Genomic DNA, 23,363 nt, shown 5'->3' on the forward strand with positions numbered 1-23,363 from the left:
GTTTGTTTGAAGCACGGAAGCATTTTATCTGGCTCTAGTTTGATGAAGCTGTGTGTCACGTGCCATGTAAGCTTTTCCAATGACAACGTAACCGTCGATACTATGTGAGGGTGCGCACCTCTTGAGACATCGTCCATTGCTCGTCATTCAGCGTTGTGTCATCATCGTTCTCACCTTTGGAACTGTGCTGTCCGTTGGAACGTGCCTTGTCCACGGGTAATTTGCCGACATGTGTTTGCGTGGTTACGCGCAGCTGTCTGCCAACTCACATTTTGGATGGCACCGTACTTCGCAGTGAAGTTTTGTACCGGTACAAGGTTCGTCAAAGAAATCGCAACATCACGTCGAGCCAACCCAAGCAGCGAAACACCTTGGCCCAATATTGGACCAATATTGGCAATACTGGCCCAATATTGGTCCAATCTTGGTCCAATATTGCGCCGACATTGACAATATTGCTCCAATATTGGGCCAAGATGTGCTGCTCCGGAATGTGCCTTTCCCCATCGAAACGTTCCCCAGATCTGCAGACATCAATGTAGGCTCGTAGTGCAGAGTCACTCAGAAAAAAAACTTAGGGTGAGAGAACGATGTGCAGAGGGAGCAACCTCTGTTATGTCCTGCAAGGGGCCTTCAAAATCACGCGCTCTGCAACATGCATATCCCCGTCAGTTACATGCAGTCATGGAGTAAGAAGGATAGGAAGTGAAACTTCACTCTCTCCCGCAACTAGACATAGTACAGAAAGCGGCACCAGTTCACAATGCCATCTGTCTCACGGGGACGGAAATCTGTGTCATGTGACGCTGTCGCTTGGAGGGCTTGGAGAGCATTGGTGGCATGGGTAACGCGTATCGCCTTGCCCTCGCCTGCTCAGTTGTCAGTTGTGCGAGCTGCTGCATGCCGGTCCACCACCGGCAGTTGACAGCCGAGCTCTTAGCTGCGTCGAAGCGCATACTTTTGAAGGCGGCCACTTGGGGTGCTAATTTCAGTTGCAATACTGTAGCGGCACGGCAACCTTTACAGGCTCAGGAGGTTCAGACACGGGGGAAGCCATCTGATTCTCTGGCACTGGTATGCTGCTGCCGGCGTCACTTATTTCGGCAGGCACGTCGTCTCTTGCTTGTTTGCTGCAGCCTGCATCAATATTTGATCGCTTTGGTGATTGGTGCTCTTTTTTCTTCAGAGAAGACATGTAGGGTGAGCATGCAGGGAAAATGAAAGGCACAGCTTCTCGAAGTAACACAGGCTTCTTTGGCTTGTCTAATATTACTTCACCTCCTTGTTCACCGTAGTACCTCCCCTGCTTGATCTGTCATCTGTGAAATGCTTCTTGCAAACGTTGTCGGTGGATCTCATTTCCTGACTTCCTCTTGGAATTGCCCTAGCCCATGCTTGCAAACGTTGTGGATCACTGGGGTCCCTGACAACGAATGCTTTCTTTGCACGACTTGTAGCCGCTATTGCAGTTTGGGACAGAACACTTTCACCCCATCACGCACTAGGTACAACCGGAGACAGTCAGGCCACATGTAACTGCAGAGCCAGCAGTCTTGCTCTTTTAGCTTGTACTCGACTGACAACGTCACATGAGCAAGCGAGATCAAACGTGAAGAATGAAACGTGAAAGAAAGAAACGTGAATACAGAGCTTCCGCTTTCCAGTAGCCATTGAAAACAAAACTGCATGTGATAAACAAGCCCGGCGATGTCATAAAAACATAAAACCCGTCCACGTCGTCTGCTCAGTGGGGCGGACATAACGATATACCTGCTGTGAAAACGAACACTATTCATGTTTTTAGTTCAGTCTGCATTCGCTGAACATGGTAGAAGCTGCTAATCAGCTTGTAAAGAGCACGTTTTTTCAATAGCGCACAATGCGGGAGTGCAGAACCAAAGGCACTTTAAAGGGCACCAGAAGGGCACCCCACTGCCACTTGTCGCAGAGTGCCAGCAACTGCCTTTTTCTCACTCTCCCAAATTGACATTTTCTGGCAGACTTGTACTTAACTTAAAGTAGCATGGAAGTCATTTTTAACACCCTGTTTTCTTTCTAAAAAACTGTTCAGTAGGCCAGTAAAATGCACCATGAGAAGTAATTCACGCCACAGAGTCATAATTATCGCAGAAATTGAATTTAAAGTACGCTGCATAACGCGACCGTGCACAACGGTGGTGCAGAGCAGTACCAGCCTTTGACCTAGCTGTGACGCTACACAGTCTGCGCTCGCTGATTGGTTCAGAGTATTGCCTGCTAGTCAGCTGTTCAGGGCTCTGAAGAAGCATTGCCCACAAGGGAACTCCCGCTGGAGAAGGATATCCTTCATGCCCATGGTCACCCTTTCAATTCCTAATCGCCCCTGAGGGAACAGGTTTACCGATTACAAAAGAAGAAAGTCCTCACGCACAAAAAGAAAAAGACAGGCGCTGACCTCAACTGACCGTGCAGACATTATGACGTCATACAAGTCAGCTTTTGTAGGTAAAGACGGTCAGCTTTGTAGGTCAGCTCTGTAGGTTAGCTTGTAGGTAAAGACGGGTGCGGGTATACCTGCAGATACCCGCGCAAGTTTGTTCTTCGTGGGTACACATTTCCGTGTCATCGTTGCAGGCAAGGTTGTGGGTAAGGCGCGGGTATACCCACAGGCGCAAAGCCAGCCCGTCAGCATTTGGTGCACTACCCGACTCATTGCGAACAGTTAACCCCAAATACTTTCCAAGACATTCTTAGCTTTCCCCCCGACAGCTTTGTCATTTACTGGTACCGCGTTCTATGCTTACTCTTTGACTATGTTTGCCACATGGAGCTAATTTTTGACTACCTTTCGTCACCACGACTGGTACGCTTCGCGTTAGTAAGCTGGCAACCATGTCAGCAGTCGCCAGAGCGTCTGGCGCGTTGGGAAAGTGGCTCGCTGACAGACAGTGTCCCCAGCATCAATAAATCATTTCGTGCTGTGACGATCATGTGGCATAACTGAAACCTGTGTACGCATTGGGCTGCGGGTATGTCCGTGTTTGGGTACGTGCGGATGCGAGTGCGGGTACGAATTTTTATACCTGCACTCATATCTAGTCGTCTGTCATCCCTCTCCTCCTTGTTACACCCCGTGGGGTGAGTCGAGAGTGAATGAACGCGGCTGTGTTTGTGTACGTTTTTTTATGGAAAAAAAGAAACTTCATGCATTAAAACCTTTTGTGCTGTTCGGCAAATTGATGCATATAGTTTCATCAGCTGTCTTCAACTCAAGATATTTTGGATGGCGCTCTTTTCTCCTTTAAATACTCTTCTCAAACAAGTGACTGGGAAGGAATACAACAACACTGTGTTGATCGACAACGGCCGCGTTTCCAGCAATAGCCTACAAATCCTCAACAAGGACCCGAAGCACAGCGTGCCAATCTCAACACCACACCAAAAAGATAGTGGTCTGGTTTTATGTGTGTGGTAAGATGAATTTAAAGGACAATTTTTTGATGGCGCTATTGACATCATTACACGATGTAAAAAAAAAGTCCCAAACAGAAAAGCTAACCAAGAAAAAACAGGGATAAAAAACTGTTGTTACGTTTCAAAGACTGTAAAAAAATGCTGTTGCTCAGAATGTGATTGCCTGCGCCATAAACAGGTTCCGTTGTCACTAGATGATGGAAAGCTGTAAATCCCAAATTTGTAGATTAGAAAAGGTGGGCTTTCCCGGGTCGGTCATTTATGGTGTTGTTGGGCAGGTGCTAAAGCAGGTTAAGGAACCCAAACAGGAGGATAGAACGAGTGCTAGTCAGGAGAAAATTGGGGTTATCCAATATGTACATAAAGCCACGCACTGATTAAAAAAGTTTTCCAAACGGTATGGAGTTGATATACTTTTCAAAAAGGGTTTTCGACTGGATTCCTTGATGCATAAGGATAACGTACACAAACACAGCCTCGACACAAGGTGTAACAAGGAGGAGGAGGACGATGCGCACGCGACCTATGACGGCATAATGTCGGTGCGTTCCCTTTCACTGGCCAGTCGAGGTCAGTGCCTATCTTTTTCTTTTTGTCTTTCTCCTTTTGTTCCTGCTCCCTTGGAGGGATCCGGGATTGAAAGGAAAGACTGTGCACATGGAGGATTTCATTGTCCCCCTGGAGTTTCCCAGGGAGCAACGCTTCTTCAGGGCCCTAAACAGCTGTGTAGCAAAGAACATTTCTCTGAACCTGTCAGCAGGGTCAGAGCATGGTACTGCTCTCCACCGCTGTCGCGCAAGGTCGCCATTTTGCGGCGCACTATCAATTCCATTTTCGAGATAATTATGACTCTGTTGGGTGAATGACTTCTCGTGGTGCATGTTACTGGCCTGCTTACAGTTTTAGAGAAAGAAAACAGGGTGTTGAAAATGACTTCTGTGCTACTTGAACTTAAGTACTTCTTTTTAATACCTTGTACAAGCCTGTTTTCTGGTCGCTCTGGTGCTCTGGTTGCTACTGTGGGGAGTTTCACCTCCTATCCTTCCTACTCCGTGTGCGCAGTTAAACGCCCTAATTTTAGTGCTCTCGGAGGCTATGGCTCTTAAAAGTCCCTCCTTCTTGAACCTTCCGAAATTGAACCTTCTTGAAGCTTCTCGATTTTCACACGATTTACCGGCTGCCAAGATAATTCTGATTGCTATACACGAGCATGCACTTTCATGGTGATCGCTACATCAAAGTCTGGTTTACATGCATCCTAATGGATGAGCTGTCGAGAACCACCAGTTTGATCGCAGTGTCGGAGTTATCGTTATATTGAATATCGTAGTGAACGGGCTTGACTGCAATAAATTAGTAAATAGGATATTACGTATTCTCACATTTGTCAGTCCTATGGATGTTCTTCGGTTTTGCAAGTGTATCACATCCATTGATGGCAAGTAGTTAACTACATATAGTTAAACTACTGCATAGTAGTTAAAAATTAGTTAGAAACTATCTCTGGTAATGTAATTGTTAAACTACATTTTTCTGTAGTTAACTAGAGTAGTTAGGTTACTGCGGGCTACAACTACTTTGCATTTTATGGCTTTGTCTCCAATCTGCTTCGCAGCTCTTCCCACGATTGTAAAAAGTAAACACGATACATGGCGGAGAAGTGTGGACTGTTGGGATAGTTGGTACATGATTACTAAATATTTAGCGCGAAAGGAAATGAGACCATGGTGAGGAGACACACACACAACTAGTGCTCATTGTGTGTGTGTGTCTTCTTTCAATCGTCCTGTTTATTTTTTGCGCTAAATCTTTAGTAACGATACATGGCGTGTTGGCATAATTTTTGTCTTTGACACAGATGTACGTACCATATGTCCATCTGGGCACATGACGAATCGGAGCCAAAGGGACCAGAGTCCCCTTTCCTTTCAGCGGTCTTGCCCAGTATAGTGTTCAGGCAGCAGGCATGTTCCGATGATGCTCTCTAACGATGAACAGAAGAGACGAAGACAGGCGCTAACGCGACTTCGAAATGACCCGTTGTACTAGAAATGTATTTTAGCAAAGTGGACATTTGGGCTTGTTGGCACTTCATAACTGGACTACATAGATTTCCGATACATAACCCGGTTTTCGTTCTTTGGCTACTTTGGAGCGCTCCATTGGAACATCAGCGCGTTGACGGCGTGCACGCTTTCTTGAAAAGGTCTACGTGAGCTGTACGTCGCTGGAAAGAGTTGAGATTGCTGATTCTCGGCATGCTCTACAAATTTCTAATTTACACCTCGGGTCCAGAGTCAATAAACAAAGACTTGAAACGTAATCGTATGTGGCAGTAAAAATGTCTGGATAATTAAACGCAAAAAACACAGGCAGAAAAGAGTCGACTCAAACACAGGTCTCCGAATGCTGTCCAGCAGTTCTGCTTCACGTGGAGCACATTTTAAACCGTCGGTGTACTTTAGGCTGGACACCGCGCACAAAACGCCAAGGTAGTTACAAATCTAGTTCAACTACGTCCCAGTAGTTACAAAGTAGTTTTAACTATTGGAGCTACGATGTAGTTACAGTAGCAGTGAAACTACAATCTCAAAGGGTAGTTAGTAGTTGTAGCTAAGCTACAAAAAAAGTGCTAGTTACTGCCCATCTCTGTTTGGCAGAGATGGGCAAATGTTTCTTCCAAATATTCACCCATGTTGCTTATAGTAGTCGTGGTAGTCATCTTCTGCTACTCCTATGAAGACTGCTATGCATGGCCTCAACTGTATTTGGATTGATCTTGGTCCTGTAATTTTTGTAACCTGTGCACATTGAGTATGACATATGCATTGCCTAATAGAAAGCTAACCGTATTTGCAATCTTTTGCAGCCCATAGCAATGCCTCAGGCTCAGCTCACAGAGAATGCCTTGTCCAAGCTAGAACATGGCGAAAACAAGATTGTGCAAGGACCTTACTTCACTATAGAGTCAATCAATGCCAGCAATAGGTAATACGACGACACCATGCAGCTATTCAATAGACGTTACAGTTGCTTTGCCACATGTAGTTTGCATAGCTCACTATGGCGATTAATAGCAAGTAAAGTGGAACCTCTCTCAATATAATGAACCTGCATATAGTGAAGATATGGATGTAGCAATGAAAACCTATGGTGCCATTTATTCGGCTATGCAGTCGACTCTCAATTTATGAACCTTTGATTTACGAATTCCCTTGTTTTGTGAACGGTTGCTCTCTGGGACAAAGCACATCCCTTCCTTCATTCCGAACCCCAATTGATGAATCCCTCAATGTACGAACGATTTTTTCAAGAATGGTAACCGTTCATAAATCAAGGGTTGACTGTAGACGCCCACATATTTTTTCGACGTAGTTGCTGGTAGCACAAAACACAAGGACGTGGCAAGGTTGTTTGTGGTCCGTGAAGCAGTTGTGTCCGGCATTGTGAAAAAAAAAGCAAAATGTGGAAGACTCTATTGTGGATGGAACTAGCACCAAGCAGTAAAGACTAAGGACTTGCACTTGTCAAATGATCTTCGAGTTTGCTCATTGAACACTAATGTGTGCTGCTTACTTATCAGAGAAAAAGCAGTGGAACTATATAGGATGTGTGCTCATGTAAAGTGCACATTTTCCACAGTTGTCTTAGAAGAAAACATGTGTGTAGAAAAACTCATTTAGAAAACATTCTATAGGTTGTATGTTGTAGAATGTGTAATGTATCGATACATATAGTACAGGACATTTTTTAAGAATCCTTTACAGAATTTTTGCAGCTGAGTTATACAGCCAGGTGGACATCCTCTCGAAGAGAGTATGTAACTACAAGATGACTCATTACCTAAAATTCATTAATTAACTCTTCAATTAGGGAATTTGGGGCAAAAGCGAGATAGCAGTATAGGAGACAATCCTCGTTGAAAGCCATTCTCTCTTTTAAAAATCCAGTAACGAGCGCGTGTCATGAAATACGTATCCATTGCTGAATTATATGCAAATATGCAAATGAGCCAAAACTAAAACAGTGCACCTCAGAAGCGAACCTTTGCTGACGGAGGCTGATCTGGCATGGAAAGCGGTTGGCCACCATCCAACCGCTGATCTGGCCCCCAGATCAGCACCTACTCCAATCATCTTCATCGGTCAAAAGCACGTGGGCCTACTGACGTGGAATGGGGGCTGCGCTCCCCGTGCTCCAGGTTGCCGCGGTTTTGGTTTCGGATGATTTGCATGTCAAAATTCGTCGATCGATATTTCAACACGTGTCCATTTGAGGATGAATTTTAGGTAACTAGTCGTCTTGAAGTTACATACTCTCTGCGAGAGGATGTCTGCCTGGCCGTATAACTCAACTGCAAAAACGACATCTATGCTGCTCTCATAGCCTTTTTGTTAAAAAAAAAACATCTGTAAAAAATAAAAATTATCAGCTGTACACGATACTGCAAAAGCGGTGGTAATGGTCACCTGTGAACACTTTCTCTAGGTATTGTATCGAAGCTAATTCATGACGTTTTTGATACTGCATACATTGACTTCAGTATCGGGGTATGTAAAATTGCACGGCATCAATGACCATGGAAGTGCTTGGGTACTTATTGTGAATGAAGATTGAGTACAAAGATACTTTAAAACATGGCATTCAGAAGGGGAAGTTGTACACATTCCTCATTTCATACAAAAAACAAACCATCTTATGGTGCTCCCAAGACCAATGCCTTAAGTGCGTGCGACCATTTGTTGTAGCGTTCACATTTTTTAGAGGTGACATGCCAGTTGCGTGTCACCGTTTGATAGTGTCGAAAAAGAAAGCGACGACAACACGACCGAGGGTGCATGTGTACCCGTCCATGCGCACTTCCGCACACTTGTTCGTTTTGTTCATTAAACTAGTTCCTGTTCTACCATACAGGTCTTCTGCCATACACTCCCGCTGTACAGTTGTTTTTGACACAACACCACTTCAACAGGTTATGAGCCCAGTATGCTTCCACTGCGCTCCACAGTAACGCTTATTCAATGGATATGCCTATTTTTATTTATTTATTAAGAAAACCCTACTGTTCCACAGAAGTGGCAGTGTGTAGGGGAGAGGAAAAGCCATGCTTATGCAGCGCCACCTAGATACAGAAGGGCTGCTTATTGCCTCCTCTCCCTCCTTCGCTACATGGACATACTATATAGTCAGAATTCGTCTGCTACTGCAATTCACCGTTCTGCGAATTCAAGATCCCGCAAATTATTGTAGCTTACTTGGAACCTGCTGACCTGAATATTTAGACAAAAAGTGCAACACACTTTCCAGAGACGCTTTCGCACTTTATTTCCAAGTTTTCCCATTTAGTACGCGGGGACGTTCAATCACCACTCGCAGAAGACGGTGGTTTCGTCGTCATGGCCACGACCGGTGAAAGCACGTTCGTGATTGGCTGCCGCCGTTGAAAACGCGATCCTGATTGGCTGGCTATTAGTTGTTACGTCACGTCGAAAGAGTAAGCAGGCTTTCTCTGTCTAGGTGGCGTTGGCTTATGCCACTCGCGATCTCGATGTGAACATTATAGACGTGCGGATACTCGAATGTGAGAGTTCTGCGTGTGCAAATTTTCAAATGCTGAAGCAAACAGTTCTGTATTCGATTCAATGTCTGAATCGAATGCAGAATTCTATATTCAGATGGAATCGATGTTTCTTCCAAATATTTGGAATATAGGTATTTTGATAGTGTGTGTCTATGCATCTGTTCGCTTCGGTTTTAAAATAATGATTTGCACGGATGACTGAATGACAGGATGACTGCGGGGCAGTTTGAATGTAAACTAAGCCGCAGTAACATCATACTTCTCAATAAACAAGGGCCAGGCTCGCAGTGGTAAGATGTTCAGTGGCAATTTGCTCTGGGTTGTGTTGAGCAGACACACCTTTGCTGTCAACCTTCAGTCCTAACTTTTGGAGCAGTCGGAGTACCAGTTGCCTAGAGCAGTGTATCCACATGTTCCGAAAGTGATGCTTGTACCTCTCGATAGTGTCGTCATGCAATACATCGTGTTCTCTATCTCGTGGTCCAGGCGGCGTGTTCATAGGGACATAGTTGATCAGATAACATCAGTGACAGTTTTTCAAAGGAGTCATATATAAATAGGGAGTGACTTTTTTGGGTTAAACCCAATTTGTCCCCAAATTCCAGTCACTATGAAATCCTCAAGTGACGTTTCCACTGAAGACGAACAAAGGTCACCTCGTGTAACACATGTAAGAATGAGTCACTTACGTTCCCAGCAATACACTCATGTGTCTCAGCACTGTCTACGCCTTCAGGGATTAGCGCTGGTAGGTCACCCCTCCCCCTCAAATAAGAAGATTAAGAAAGTACTTAATAGACAAGAGGAGAAACAAAAACATCTGATAACACCCGAAGGCACAATTATCGCCCGATTTCTCCCCAAATTACAGATTTAATAATAGCGCCCGATTCTTACCCCTTGAATCTGAGAAAGGCATTTAATCCGAAAAAGTCACTCCCTATATATAAAAACTGTCTGTGGTATTGTTATGAGTGGGCTCAACTGTAGTTTGTCTAAATCATGGGCTCCCTTTGTTACTTCCCTTCTAGGTTACATGTCGCACTGGTACTCCTCCGTGTTTACAACCAAAACATTAGCGTCATGCCACAGGGCTCCAGGGCCTCTCTCTGCAAAATGTGTTCTAAGTAAGTCTTGCATGCATCACAGTTATTTGCACAGAGTGCTAGTTTATGCCAGCTTTCTATGCAGTACAGCAATGGAAATTTCAGCAAAATTTCATTGACAGCTCACCTGTTGGTACCAGGGATTGGAACCGAAACTGAAGCTGAACCAAAAACTGCTGAAAACCCGTATTTTTCGCTACACCGGAATTGAACCAAACCCAATTTTTTTTTTTCTCACGTTGAACCGAACTGTAACTAAGCTGAAATAAATTTAGGCGGTTACCAGTTTGCCAAACGGTTCAAAATGGTAAGGTATGTTGTGAGCGATCGAAGCTACGATTTACCAGCAGATAGAGCCGTGTTGCCAAAGAAATTAGAAACTGAAACTGAGCAAAACAGAACTGCAACCCAAATGCATGAGGTATTTCCTCCTCGCAGCTATTGCATTTATTCAGTTGTCTTAGTTTTGAGGTAGTCCTTTTGGCAGTTGCAGGCTTCCTCGCACGAGTTTTTTGTCGTCCAGCAACCTAAAGTTTTCATTTTGGGATGTGAAAATAACGGCTAGTTTCTGAGCAGGCTGTAACGGGATTGTATACAATGAGTAAACATGGAGAGTACAGTATGCACCCATAACGTTGCACCTGAAACGCAGATCTGTAACACGCAGTGTTGCTGTGAACCACTGCTGTGTCTGCAACAGCAGCAACAAAAGTACATCTGTGCCGTTTGAGGATGTGCTTGCTTTTAACCCATGGCAATCGTTCAAAAATCACTTTTCTGATCCGGTTCGAACCGATATTTTGCGCTGCTGCAGAGCTGAACCCGAACTACGATCTACTAGATTATAACGACCATGTCATAGGCACCCTTTCCCAGCGCCGCATTTGGACGCTACCGGTGGCGCCCATCATCGGCCCAGTTATTGCTTCCTCAGCTTCTACAATACTTTGTACTTCAGCTTCCCTTAGAATTCTTGTATGCGGTGGATGTCCCACGAGAGATGCTTGTTTCTAAAGTTGATTATCATCGTCATTCTACACATTTTCATAGGAGCTGTTGCTGTCGTCTGCTACAGTAATCGTACGTCCGCTACCGCGCGTTCAAAATTCAAACTTCCATTGTCCAATCATGACGTAGATCTCGCGGGCCGATGAGTAGAGCCCCTAGCGGATCGTGCGGACGGGCTCCTTATAGGGGTGTCCGATTATGACATGGTCGTTATAATCTAGTAGGTCGTGACCCGGACCGAACCAATATTTACCTGAACCCGAACTGAATAAAAAAAATAAATAACAGTTCCGATCCCTAGTTGGTGAAAGACTTGTTTTCGTCATCATGCAGGCTCGTAAATCAAGGGTCTGCACATGGAAACAGGAGGATGGTGCTAGATGGACCACTTCCATCATCATTCATGCCTAAGGTTTCCCTCACATCTCAGTTTTTACTGGAACTCCTGCAAGCGATTTATTTCTCTATGTAAGTCTATGTCTGTACCACACTTGGTTCTGAGCTCATAGATTTGGCGTTCCCATTACACAGGTACAATGGGTTGCCCTCACTGGGACATCAGGCTCTCAATGACATTCACAGAAGGGCTATGCAAACAATGTATACTGATGTTTTATTGGTAAGTGAAGAAAATTGGTACTTTTGTTCCCCTGCGCTTTGCGGCATGCTGTTCCATTCGGGGAATCCAGCTTCCGAGTTTCTCTGAGTGGGTTCTTTTGGCGTACGTGGGTAGCGTACACAAAATATGTAGGGCTTGACTTTTTGACCTAATGATGCCCGATATTTATATCCCGATTCAAACCAGAAAAAAAAAACACAGTTTCACCTGGTATGTCCCCGAAAACTCCTGGACGAGGGGGATCCAAAGTAATCACAACTAACATAAAACTTTGGAAACTATGTTGTAAATGCATAAATGTGCTCATACAAGCTGTCAAAACAGAGAGCTCCTGCTTCCTAGGTGCATGGACTAAGTATTGATACTGTGTGTCTACTGGTGTGTCATGTGCATCATGCCAAGTAAACCAAAGATTTAAGCCTGATCCAATCCGATTCAACCACAATTGGGTTGAATCAGGTTTAGTTCAACCCGGTTACACCCGAATCATTGAAGCAAAATATAACCCGATATTTACCGCCTGGTTTTGCTGGAAAATATGGCCCGAAAAAGTCAGGACCTAAAAATATCTTATTTCAAAGAGTGCTTCTCTATCCCGGTTTTTTGTGGCGTGCTGAGAAATTTGGAGGGACATGGAATCTTTTTGCTTCTGTAGTTTACTACTACTGGAAGAGCAGAGAGACATAGACGATCAGTTTCTAGCAGGCTGCTGTGTAGCCCTGCTTGCCCTTGTGATATGCAGGTGTTTAGCAATGTCAAATTTATCCTCATCATTATCCGTCTGATGAGATCTTACGCTGATCCTTTTAAATGTGCTACATCTCTGCTTGAACCCTTCTTGCACAATGGATGCTCTGCTTGCAAGCAAGTGCCTTCCTTGCAAATCAATTCTACGCTAAGAATAACCAGTGTCTTTACGTGCAATGTACCCGACAGGTAACACTACAGCTGGTTAGACAGCAGATGTATAGCAGTACAGTAATGGGTATAATAAATATATTGTAGAGCTGTGCTAATAGCAAAATTTCCATTGCGAATCGAATACGAATATATTTCACTTGCACTGCGAATCGAATCTGAATAATTTCTTCGGATGGCGAATCGAATTCGAATAATAAAAAAAAACCCAACTCGAATAATTTCAAATGCCTCATGGTGAAATATTTTGTGATGTTCTGCTCTAAACTTGTGAGCCTTTTCACCCAACACAAAATATTGCGAGTGAAGTTTCCCTCTGTGTTGTGCACGGTAGACTGCATTAGTGGGATGAACTGCATTGTGAGTTAATGAACGTGGTCCATGCAACCCTCTTTTTGTGCATATCTTCATTTTTATGTGTACATTGTGAATTTCCTGTACCTTTTTTGGAAGCTGCACATATTTCCATCTGTTACTGAACAGAACTCTGAAAGTTGGGAGCACATTTTCTGGAACATGCAGTGCCCAGAGTACAGTGTTGACGATGAGGTCACAGAAGTTGTAGTCCTTAGTGACAGAATATTGGAAGCCTATACGAAGAGGGGAGTCAAATCCTGTAAATCACATAAACAAAATGCAGAAACCAACACTGAAGATTTTTGTTTAAGTTTAATTTATACAAGCTTTCGCGTGGAGGTCGACGCGTCTTCAGGTACAAAGTGAAGTGGTGACACGCATAGGTATATATAGTATAGACATATACACGACTAAAAAGGAGACTTTGGCGAGCCTTTTTGTTCACAATAACACCCTTTACTGTTCTTAAACTGTTAGAGGTCACTTATCCATCTGCCCAGCAATTCATTGCACACAGACATGTGGTACCGTATCTCCTTTCCCTTGTTTAGTTCTGTATATGTCTATACTATATATACTTATGCGTGTCACCACTTCACTTTGTACCTGAAGAAGCGTGGACCTCCACACGAAAGCTTGTATAAATTAAACTTAAACAAAAATCTTCAGTGTCGGTTTCTGTATTTTGTTTATGTGACAGAATATTGTAAACAATGTAAAGCGGGCTTCGCGTAACACTTAAGTGTAATGCTGTGAAGCCGACTTGCTGAATGAAGCCATACACCAAAAGAACAATGGCGGTAACGTGAAGTGGGCTTCACCTAACTCTTGGATGTAATGAGGCGAAGCCCACTCGAAGAATGGCGACAGCAAAACCTTGCTTTGGTACTATTAGAAAAATATTCGAAAATTTTGTATACTGAAAATGATTGCGAATAGCGTTCGAATAGCATGAGATATAAGATTCGTATTCGAAATTTGGAATATTCGCGGAGCTCTAATATATTGTTAAGTGGGGGCAGGACATCCTGTATGTCATCGGGCCAACCCTAGGGGTTTTACCTACAAGCACAATGTGAAGCAATATCGTGCAGGTAACCAATGCCATCAAAAATTCACTACAAGTGCACCCCAGTGGTCATCCAGCTGATGGTCCCATGGGCATCAGCATTGCAATGTCACCCACGACATCGACAACTACACTTTCCAAGGCCATAATCACCAACGCCTCCTTCCGCACAAAGAAACTGCCAGGTACTGTTCCGTGTTCCATTTTGACCGCATTACCTTCTAGAAACCCCCTGCTGCTTGTACAGTGCTGGACAAACGTTTACGGAACGAGCTCCGGCGCATTCCTTCCTCAGAGTGACACACTGGCAGTGAAGGGTACTGTACAGACTTAGAGACAGGTGACTGGGTTACCTAGGCACATGTCTGTAAGTCTGTATGGTCCCAATCGCTGCTAGCGTGTCGCTCTAAGGAAGGAATGCACCGGATTGTGTTCCATAGGCTTTTGTCCAGCACTGTAGTAGTCAACAGGATGCTACCTGAATACCAATTCCGTAACTGATAAGGAACTAAACAGCATGGGCCTATATCACACTCCTGATGTGAATTATGTTTTTTTTTTTTTTTTTTTAATGTAGAGTTTGTCTTTTCAGTCGCTTGTGTGACTGACACGTAGAAAAGTTCATGTAATGTTCTGGTGTTATGGGTTACTGTAGGGCGAAATAAAAAAAAACCGAAAAACACTGAAGAGGAAACGAAAAACACTACGTATCTTCAGTGTTTTTCGTTCTTATCTGTATTACAAACCACAAGGATACTTGACTCTACCGCATCACCGCTCTGTTGTTAGGGCGAAATCAGTAAGATAATGTAATTAATGTAGTTTTTGTTGCTAATTAGCTTAATTCATACAATAAAATGGGTTCATTAGACTAAATTGGAACTCATCAAAGTGTAGTGGTGGCTGAATTCGAACTTTAGCAAGTTTGTTTGAGGGTGTTTGGGGTTTTACCGCACATGGCGATAATGCAAATTGCGTAAAAATTGATTTTTCCGCGTTTAACTAGTCTTTACCCCTTGCGAAATTTGTGTAATCGTCACTGAGGGTAATGTCTGAAGGTCCTCAAAAATGAACTAGTCAAAGCACAAGGTCAGCCATGAATACAGGCACTGCAGAATGCTAAGCATGAATCAGTACAAAAGCCATTCGTCTGAAATGCGAGACCCTCTCTTCGTTTATTTTTCACATGAAGTATACCTATACAGAGTCCGATTTTACCCTATTTTGACAGCTCCTGAAATAGAACCAGTGTTGTACGTATCGCCGTTACAAGTAACGCCGTTACACTAATCGATACTTTTTCGGTATCGGAGTGCGTATCGGCGATACTTTTTAAAATCAGTATCGGAAAAGTATTTCCGTTACGCATTTATGGTAACGCATCGTTACCGATACCGATACTTTTTAGTGCCCCACCCTTTCTTCACCGACCATATTTCTTACTCTTATTCATTGTCAATGGTCCGTCTAGCCCTCGACAACAAGCTTGTGGACACGCCTACGTGCTCCGTAACCGGAATTATGAAATTATACCAAACACGTGTTCACTGTTTTTCTTTGAAACTGAAGGAAATAACCACGCTGTGTTCAACAAAAGAGTTGAGGTCAACGAACAGAGGTCAAGTTCTTTAACAGTGCGCTCTAAATTCCACTGCTAAGCTGCGGTGTCGCACTGGGTCACACTCACATATACTGTGGCATTGTAAACTTCAGATAGGATTCCTGGGTCATTTGACTTCATGGTATGTGTGGGCCTGACACTAACGTTATTGTCACACTGGCCTCTGTCAGCTGCCTGAGACACCACAGCTTGCAAGGATGACAGAAGACGATTTCAAGAACCAGCTATTGCTAAAAGTCAAGCATAACGTTTCCGAGCTACATATGAAATATGCTGTCTTTTCACTGCAGAACTGTTCACGTAAGCGATATTTCCATGTTGCACCATCTCCGTATTTCAAACAAAAGTATCGCCCAAAGTATCGCGTTACTTTTTTTAGTAACGGTAGCGGTACTTCGTTACTGTACAAAAGTATCGATATCGGTATTTCGATACTTTTTACTCAAGTAACGAGTATCGGTATCGCGATACCATATTTCGGTAACGGGTACAACACTGCCAATTTTTAGCCCCTCATTTTCTAAGTATGTCACACCCGAAAAACACAAAGCAAAATGAAAAACACGCCCGCCTTCCTTTCCTTCTTTCTCCCTTAGCAAAAGTCATAATTATGGAAGTGCCTGCTTCAAGTCTCGGTGTGCGCCGAAGGTCTCTTTCCAGCTTGAAATTTTACGATCCAGGCCATTGGCAGTGCAACATTCCTTGTCGATTTTTAAAAGCCCACATCCTTTTCTAGCATGCAGGTAGTGCAGTCGAACATGCAATAAGGCCTAACCATGACACATGAAGCACAGATGTCGACAGTTCATACAGAGGCTCTGCATGACTTCACACTGTGGAAAAGGGGGTGTAAACGTCACACTTTTTGAGGATGTGGGCCACAAGTTTGCGCAGGATTTTTATGTTATGGGGATGTTAGAGTTCAGTGGCCGGTGGTCGTCGCCCACCTCAGCTGGCTATTTTCATGTATATGCACAGAAAATATATTTAGACCCTGATGGTTTCAATTTTTGTTCTAACGTACAATTTATGTATGTTCATTTGTTTACGTGACTGACACTTTTGACAGTTTTTGACATTACAGTTTGGTGTAGGGTTAAATTAATTGAATCAGTGTAACTGTTTATTTCATATAACTAACTTATTCCATAAAATGAATTAAACTGAAGTTAGCAAAGTAAATTCGATGCCCAAAACCATGCAGATCTTTTTTACCAACAGAGGGAACCCCATAGATTGTCTTAAAGTTAAGGGCAAAATTCTGGTGATATCAGGTGGAAAAGCAGGTTTTTCGGTGAAAGAAGAAAGTGTCACATATTTCGGATGAACATGAGATGCAGAAAGGCTGTGCTGAATGTGCAGTGTTTAGTGCTCTGTGGTACCTGCCTCTATTGATGGCTGAATTTTCACTTTGCATGTTCGTTTACAGGGGTTTTCGGGTTTTACTCTAGGTAATGACGATGCAAATCGAGGGTTAAAAATGGGCCGTAAATGTGTTAAATTAAAAGTTCCTTTTAAAATTAATCTTGTGGCTCCTACCCCTGTTTCATCCTAAGCATTTTCACACTCCCCGCTATCTATGTTCCTGACCAGGATTGTTGCACTGAAATGGTTAGTGCATCGTGCTTTTGTTGAATCTCGAAGTAAAGGAAGGTCGAGGGCAGGGGTGATCCCCCTTGTTTTATACCTGTCCCCAATCCACATGGAAGCCTTTTATGCCCCACTGTAAAGGCTGAACCACATGGCATGAAAAACTGTCCGAAAACTGTCTGAACCGAAATTGGAACCTAACTTTTTTCTGTGCATCACCGCATGCTACTGAAATGCACCCCGAATTTCGGCCGAAGAGTTCTGACCTTGGGGAACATCACCTTTCAACCATCCAGCTCAATGAGATAATCCCCTGTATTCATAGAGGTAGAAGTCGCACGCACGGCAACAGTCGACCCGATTGCTACGTCATCGTTGCTGTGGTTCTTCCAGCTGAATAGCCATTGGATGCTCCTACTTTTTCGGTTGGCGTCCCTTCCCATTTCGGAGGACAAAATCTGACTTGGCCAGATCGGGCCGAAATTCAGCTCGAAATTCTGTTCTCCGAAAAAAGAAAGTTTGGTCCCCAATTCGGTTCGGAAAGAATTCGGACGCTTTTCGGGCCATGCGGTTCACGCTTTACACTCTTTAACACTTAACCGTGAACATGTAATACTGAATGTTGCCCTCTGTACACCCTCGCCCCACCCAGTAGTTATTGCAGACACACTCATCCACGACTACTCTCCTGGACTTTCCAGACGACATTCCGATTCCGAAAGAGAGTGAGAGTCCAGGACACGAGGGACTGGACGCAATACGTGAAGAAGGCGCACACCCAGAGGAGCATTCCCACACCACGTCCAACCCGACGATGCCACAGGGAGCGGCTCAAGCAATGAAAGCCATGCTTCCGTCGATGCGCATTATACCGGGCGTCACCAAGGTCGTCAAGGCCATCACAAAACGCGAGGCCGTGGCGGTCCCACAGGTTGAAGTTCCCATACCACCTGAACCGGAGTCTGTGGAGATGGGGCTCGCTGTGGTGAACCCATTTGTCGACTTGCAGACCACAAAGCGGGACAGGACCGAACCGGGAGCCACGACGGAGACGGAAATGAAAAAGTCGGAGGGGGGAAGCACGTCTCCCACAGGCGAGAGTGTCACTGCGTCGAAGGAGGCGACGCTTTCCAAAAAGAGCTCGGCGCCGGATGGGAAACATCGCTCCCTAATTAGTACACCCAGCAAGGAAAGTATGCCTCCGGATAAAAATGACTCGAGCGCGCTCTCCAGCAAGAGGGGCTCCGGGACTGCGTCCAAGCTATCGCCGAAAGGCGAACTAACTGCGACATCTCCTGCGAAGGACACCGGGGCGTCTCCGACCGAAAAGAAGACTCCCACCCCGTCGGGAGCCGCAAGCCCAGAGCAGAGAGAGCCGGGGACGAACGTTTCGAGCAGAAAACTGTCACACACGGGCAGCGTGGCTCCATCGCTGCCCGATTCTCCGGAAAAGAAGTCCGAGCATTCTCCGGCGGAGAGCAAAGCTCCAGACAAGAAAGAATCCGAAGCGTCACCAAAGAACGCATCAAATTCAGAATCATCGGAGAAGCAAAGCGGTCCACGCATTGACCACGACAGGAACGGCTCAAAAGGCGAAGGAAAAAACATGATGCCAAACGGAGTAGAACAGCAGCAACGCGAAAGCTACGGGAGCAGCGTGACCAAGCAGAGCAGCGTCAACTCGCAAATGTTGCAGAACCTCGCGACTGCCGAAAATTACACCTCCGGTCCGGAAGAGTTGCCGCAAGAGGAGAAGGCACATAAATAGGGTAACTCCGTTGGTCTTGTTTGCAAAAGGCACGTGACGCGTCTTGGTGCAACCATCTGGGCACACACCGGGCCACCGAGGACAGCATATATATCGACGCGTGTATTTTAGAGGTTGGAATTAACCACGTGTGGCGGGACTGTCTTCATTGAGTGATTTTAGAACAATTTTGTCACGTACGGTGCTATGGGTAAATAGTTGTCGCACAAAAAAAGGTGGCTGGCGCTCATTTGCGAGGCAACCTCTATTTGTAGGATATTTTGGGAAGAGTTTTGTTCTTCAGTTACGGGCGCGACCATGAACTGTTTTTGTCGGCGATGTCATAAATCCGAGTACGTACTTTTTATATGGTGGGCCACCGGCAACACTGAGCTCTGCTCCACCTAAGTATATAGTATAGAAAGCACTTTTGATCATGCTGCATTGCAGCAAAGTATTGGACTCAGTGAAACAATCCCTCATTTTTGTAATGACCAATGCCTAAAATACTACTTTAGTTCGAGGGATTGCGACAAAACATTATGGACACTCGCCAACATTATGGACACTCAGTGGAGTTTCTGTTTGCTCAGAGTATTGCTTAAATGCGTGGAAGACAGTTCCGACAGTCGTGCAATGATAGCGTATGTTGCCGGATTAAATTTGTGAAATGCCAATGTGTACATAAGCACTAGTACTCCAGAATAGAAAACATATTAAAATAATAATGATAAAGGTGTGCGCTGCACACCTGCAGTTGCAATGTCATACTGGACAAAACACATCAGTTCCCCCCGCATTCATGCCACAGTCGTCTGGGTAGTGACGACAAAGACACGCCTGAATGCACACCTCTCCCCGACCACCACCACCACAATATTTATATCACTCGTTAACCTCGCGGCTTTGCTCATGCGAGAAGACCAAGAATTCCACTTGCCATAGGCAACAGTCTTTTTTCTTCTTTTTCTTTATTTTAATGCAGTAAGGTTGCTATTCTGTGGTGTTATCCCAACACATTTGAAATGGAGGTGCACCACGACGTAGCTCTCGTAATTTACAGCCACATTTCCTCATTGAAATAGCCCAGGTGAACGCTGTAACACTGACCGATAACACTGATGATGAACATAGCCGATAAGTGCACGTTGTAGGAAATCTATACCTAAGGTGTTCCTGTGATGGACACCTCAGTTTCTTTTCAAGCGGTTCCTACGGATACACTGTCTATACCATAATTGTAGTCCAGCGTCTGCGTACCGCTTTCAATAGAATCTATCCAAGCGGCTGTGGGGCAGCAAAATCCTTACACCTGTATAGGCCTGCATGCTCGAGTATATATGTTACTGAAATATGTATGAATCACATGAATGTTGTCACCTGTAAATGCTCCATAAATTTTCTGCACGCGCAAGCGTACCACTATTGTACTGTAAAATTCATGTACTAGAGATGTTTAGAAAACTAGGGGAACACATAAAAAAAAAAAAAAGTCCTGAGTGCCTCCATATGCGTACTTCTGTTTATTATATACAGAATAGATTTGTAGAGCTTTCAGAATATTGCTGTGATCACTGCTATAATGCTCGAATACCACCTTTCTTCTTTCTTTTCCCACGACATACAGCTTGGGACAAAAGTTTACGGAAGTTTACAAAAAGTTACGAAAAGTACGTAGAAGTTTACGGATACAGGGGGTGTCGCACTTCTCCATTGGGGCGACACCCCAACAACAAACGGGAGTGGACGCACATACTGAGAGATGGACAGAATGGCCAGTCACACCCGTTTCTTACTCAATCTCTCCCTGTTAGCAATCAGGGGGCCGTTCAGACGACGGAATATGCCACAACCGTGTTACGTAAAGTTTTGTCCCAAGCTGTACCACTTGTCCAAACATGATCACTGCTGCAATGGTCACGAGGCTGCAATACTGTATCATGGGTGCAAATATGTAATACCTTAAGCATCGTGTTGTCCTGTGGCAAATGAACGTTGAAATGTATGTGCACCAAGCTCTCAATTTCAGGGATTTTGGTTTTGGGGACTCTATTCTATTACTATAATTACTTTTTTTGTCTTCATGTCCATTGTCAATTGATTTGCAAGATAGTTATAAGTCATGTGCCACGTGTACTCATTTGTATCCGGGACATCTGTACACTCATGCATAATGATAAGCGGAACGCAGCCAGGGACACGGACGAGGAAGTGCACAAACGAACTGCCAGCAGTTCGTTTGTGCACTTCCTCGTCCGTGTCCCTGGCTGCGTTCCGTTTATCATTATGTACAGTTACCAACTGCCCCGCATTTCTACGCTCGTTCTTGTGCACTCATGTTTTGGACTGCATGGTAGTTCAACTTTAATGATATGCCAACGTTGTCTCATTTCCCATCCTGCTATTTGTGAAATGCTGTCGGTCCGGGGGAGGTGCGTGGCTTCTGGGGTTTCTCGGTCTTGGAGACATTGTCTAAAAAAAGAGGAATAACAAAGAACCATCAGGTGGAAGCACCTAACGTCGAGAGCCTGACAAGGCCTTCGTGAGTATGTCGTGAAAAGCTAAAAATAGTAGTCACACGAAAATCTATATGTGTATCCGTAAAATGTGATTGAGGGCTTTGTGTCCCATATTTGTTGTCAAAGAACACAGGGTTTTAATAGCACCTTTAAAATTACAATTTTGTCCTCCCCTACACGACTTGCATAAAGATACAGTTCTCATGTCACTGACATAAGCAATTCAAGTGTTGGTGACATAATAACAAAAACTCCTGCCAGTTAGCCATGTTTAGTAGTCCAGTAACTTTGAATCGAATTCAGGAGCCTGAATTCGTAGGGTGAACTTTTATGTGTGGTATATGTCTTCGTTTATTTCCCGTTTCTTATGGCATTCTACTGCACTGTTGTTGTTGTCATAAATGCACCATATCATAGAACGGTCGTATGCTCAAAATATGGCACCGGAAGCTGTCCTCTCTCTGCACGTTTTTTTTTTTTTTGCTTCACAAGCTGTTGCATGGCACTTCATAGTATTCGTGTTCTGACCCCTATGGACCTTTTGGGCACTCTTCCTTTTCATCACCTTGAGGGAGCACCACACATCGAAAGTGACCCCCTTACATGAGTAACGTACACATCAGCCACATATATTGTGATTATTATTATTATCATTATGACCAAAGGCGAACTCATCATAGACAACTGCTGCTTCTAGAACTGTAGCAACAGGGCAGATCATTCTGAACCGGACAGTATGGGTAATATGTTAAATGTAATACAAGGATAGCTGTTCACAATACAACAGTGCTTGTAAAGCATAACTTGCGAGATGAAGCAGTACCCTGCTGACAAAACACTGTCTTTACTAACATGGCCCACAATGACCAACTTTGACATTTGCTGATATGAGTGCAGTGCTTGTTTCAGTCTTCCAGCACAGACTTGCTTTTTTGGATTTTTTTTTTTTCATTTAAATGAAGGATTGAAAGGTCTTGCATTGAAGGGGATAGTTGCCTTGCAGTCTGTTTATCTTCCTAGATTTTTCATAATATAAATGTTCTAGCTAGCTTGTTGCACTGTTGGCATGCAACTGCAGAATCTCTTCCAGAGCTGTTGACTGTTCATCAATATCAAAGAAATGTATAATAAATTGTTGTTGACCATGTTCTGTCTTTCGTGTTAAATTGTGTGCAGGTAGTAGTCTGTGTTCACTGACTCTGTGTCCAGTGAACGCTAAAGTAAACAGTGTCATTGTCCCACCAGTAGAATACGCTATGCAAGTAGGAAAGCTGCCTTTTCAGCTACCCAGTTTCGCCCACTCCTGTATTGCCCGTGTGCAAAGAATCAAAAGCGAATGCCCTTCTTGCTGGTGCTACGATGAGGATATTTTTGATAAATGAGATCCAGTGGCACACTCAATACACAATATGTAATTGCAAGCAAGAACCACATTTCCGAAGCCTTTGAATGTCCCACCCAGGAGTCTGTACACGAAGTGATATGTAGGGCTATGCGAATATTACTGAACTCTGCCAGTATAAGCAAATAATTATGTACTATGCACTTGATTCGAATCTAACATGCAGTGTGATCATGGCAGTGCTTCCCAAACTCTGCACCACTGTGACCAGTGGCATAGCCACATGAGGAGGGGGTGGGCAAGTATGTGTGTGTGTGTGTGGCATATGGTGTGGTGTATATTTGTAGGTGCACACAGGGTTACCTTGTAGGTCATGCTACACCACTCACAGCTGCCCACCGGAAATGTAAAATATTGTGTGCCACCTCCCCTC

General features: G+C 44.2%; 1 protein-coding gene across 2 annotated transcripts in view; it reads left to right on the forward strand.

Moving 5' to 3' along the window:
• The window catches only part of LOC135388712 (hyccin-like), a 40,862-nt gene extending 18,129 nt beyond the window's left edge, over nt 1–22,733 (forward strand). For both annotated transcript variants that reach the window (XM_064618442.1, XM_064618443.1), the window contains exons 7-12: nt 6,323–6,441; nt 10,066–10,161; nt 11,482–11,616; nt 11,680–11,767; nt 14,137–14,296; nt 18,024–22,733. In XM_064618442.1, the coding sequence (XP_064474512.1) occupies nt 6,323–6,441; nt 10,066–10,161; nt 11,482–11,616; nt 11,680–11,767; nt 14,137–14,296; nt 18,024–19,090 (1,665 nt within the window). In that variant the 3' untranslated portion in view covers nt 19,091–22,733. The remainder of the gene's footprint in view (nt 1–6,322; nt 6,442–10,065; nt 10,162–11,481; nt 11,617–11,679; nt 11,768–14,136; nt 14,297–18,023) is intronic.
• The last annotated feature ends 630 nt before the right edge of the window (nt 22,734–23,363 follow it).

The sequence above is a fragment of the Ornithodoros turicata genome, chromosome 3 (assembly GCF_037126465.1).
Source record: "Ornithodoros turicata isolate Travis chromosome 3, ASM3712646v1, whole genome shotgun sequence".
In the NCBI taxonomy this organism is placed as follows: domain Eukaryota; kingdom Metazoa; phylum Arthropoda; class Arachnida; order Ixodida; family Argasidae; genus Ornithodoros; species Ornithodoros turicata.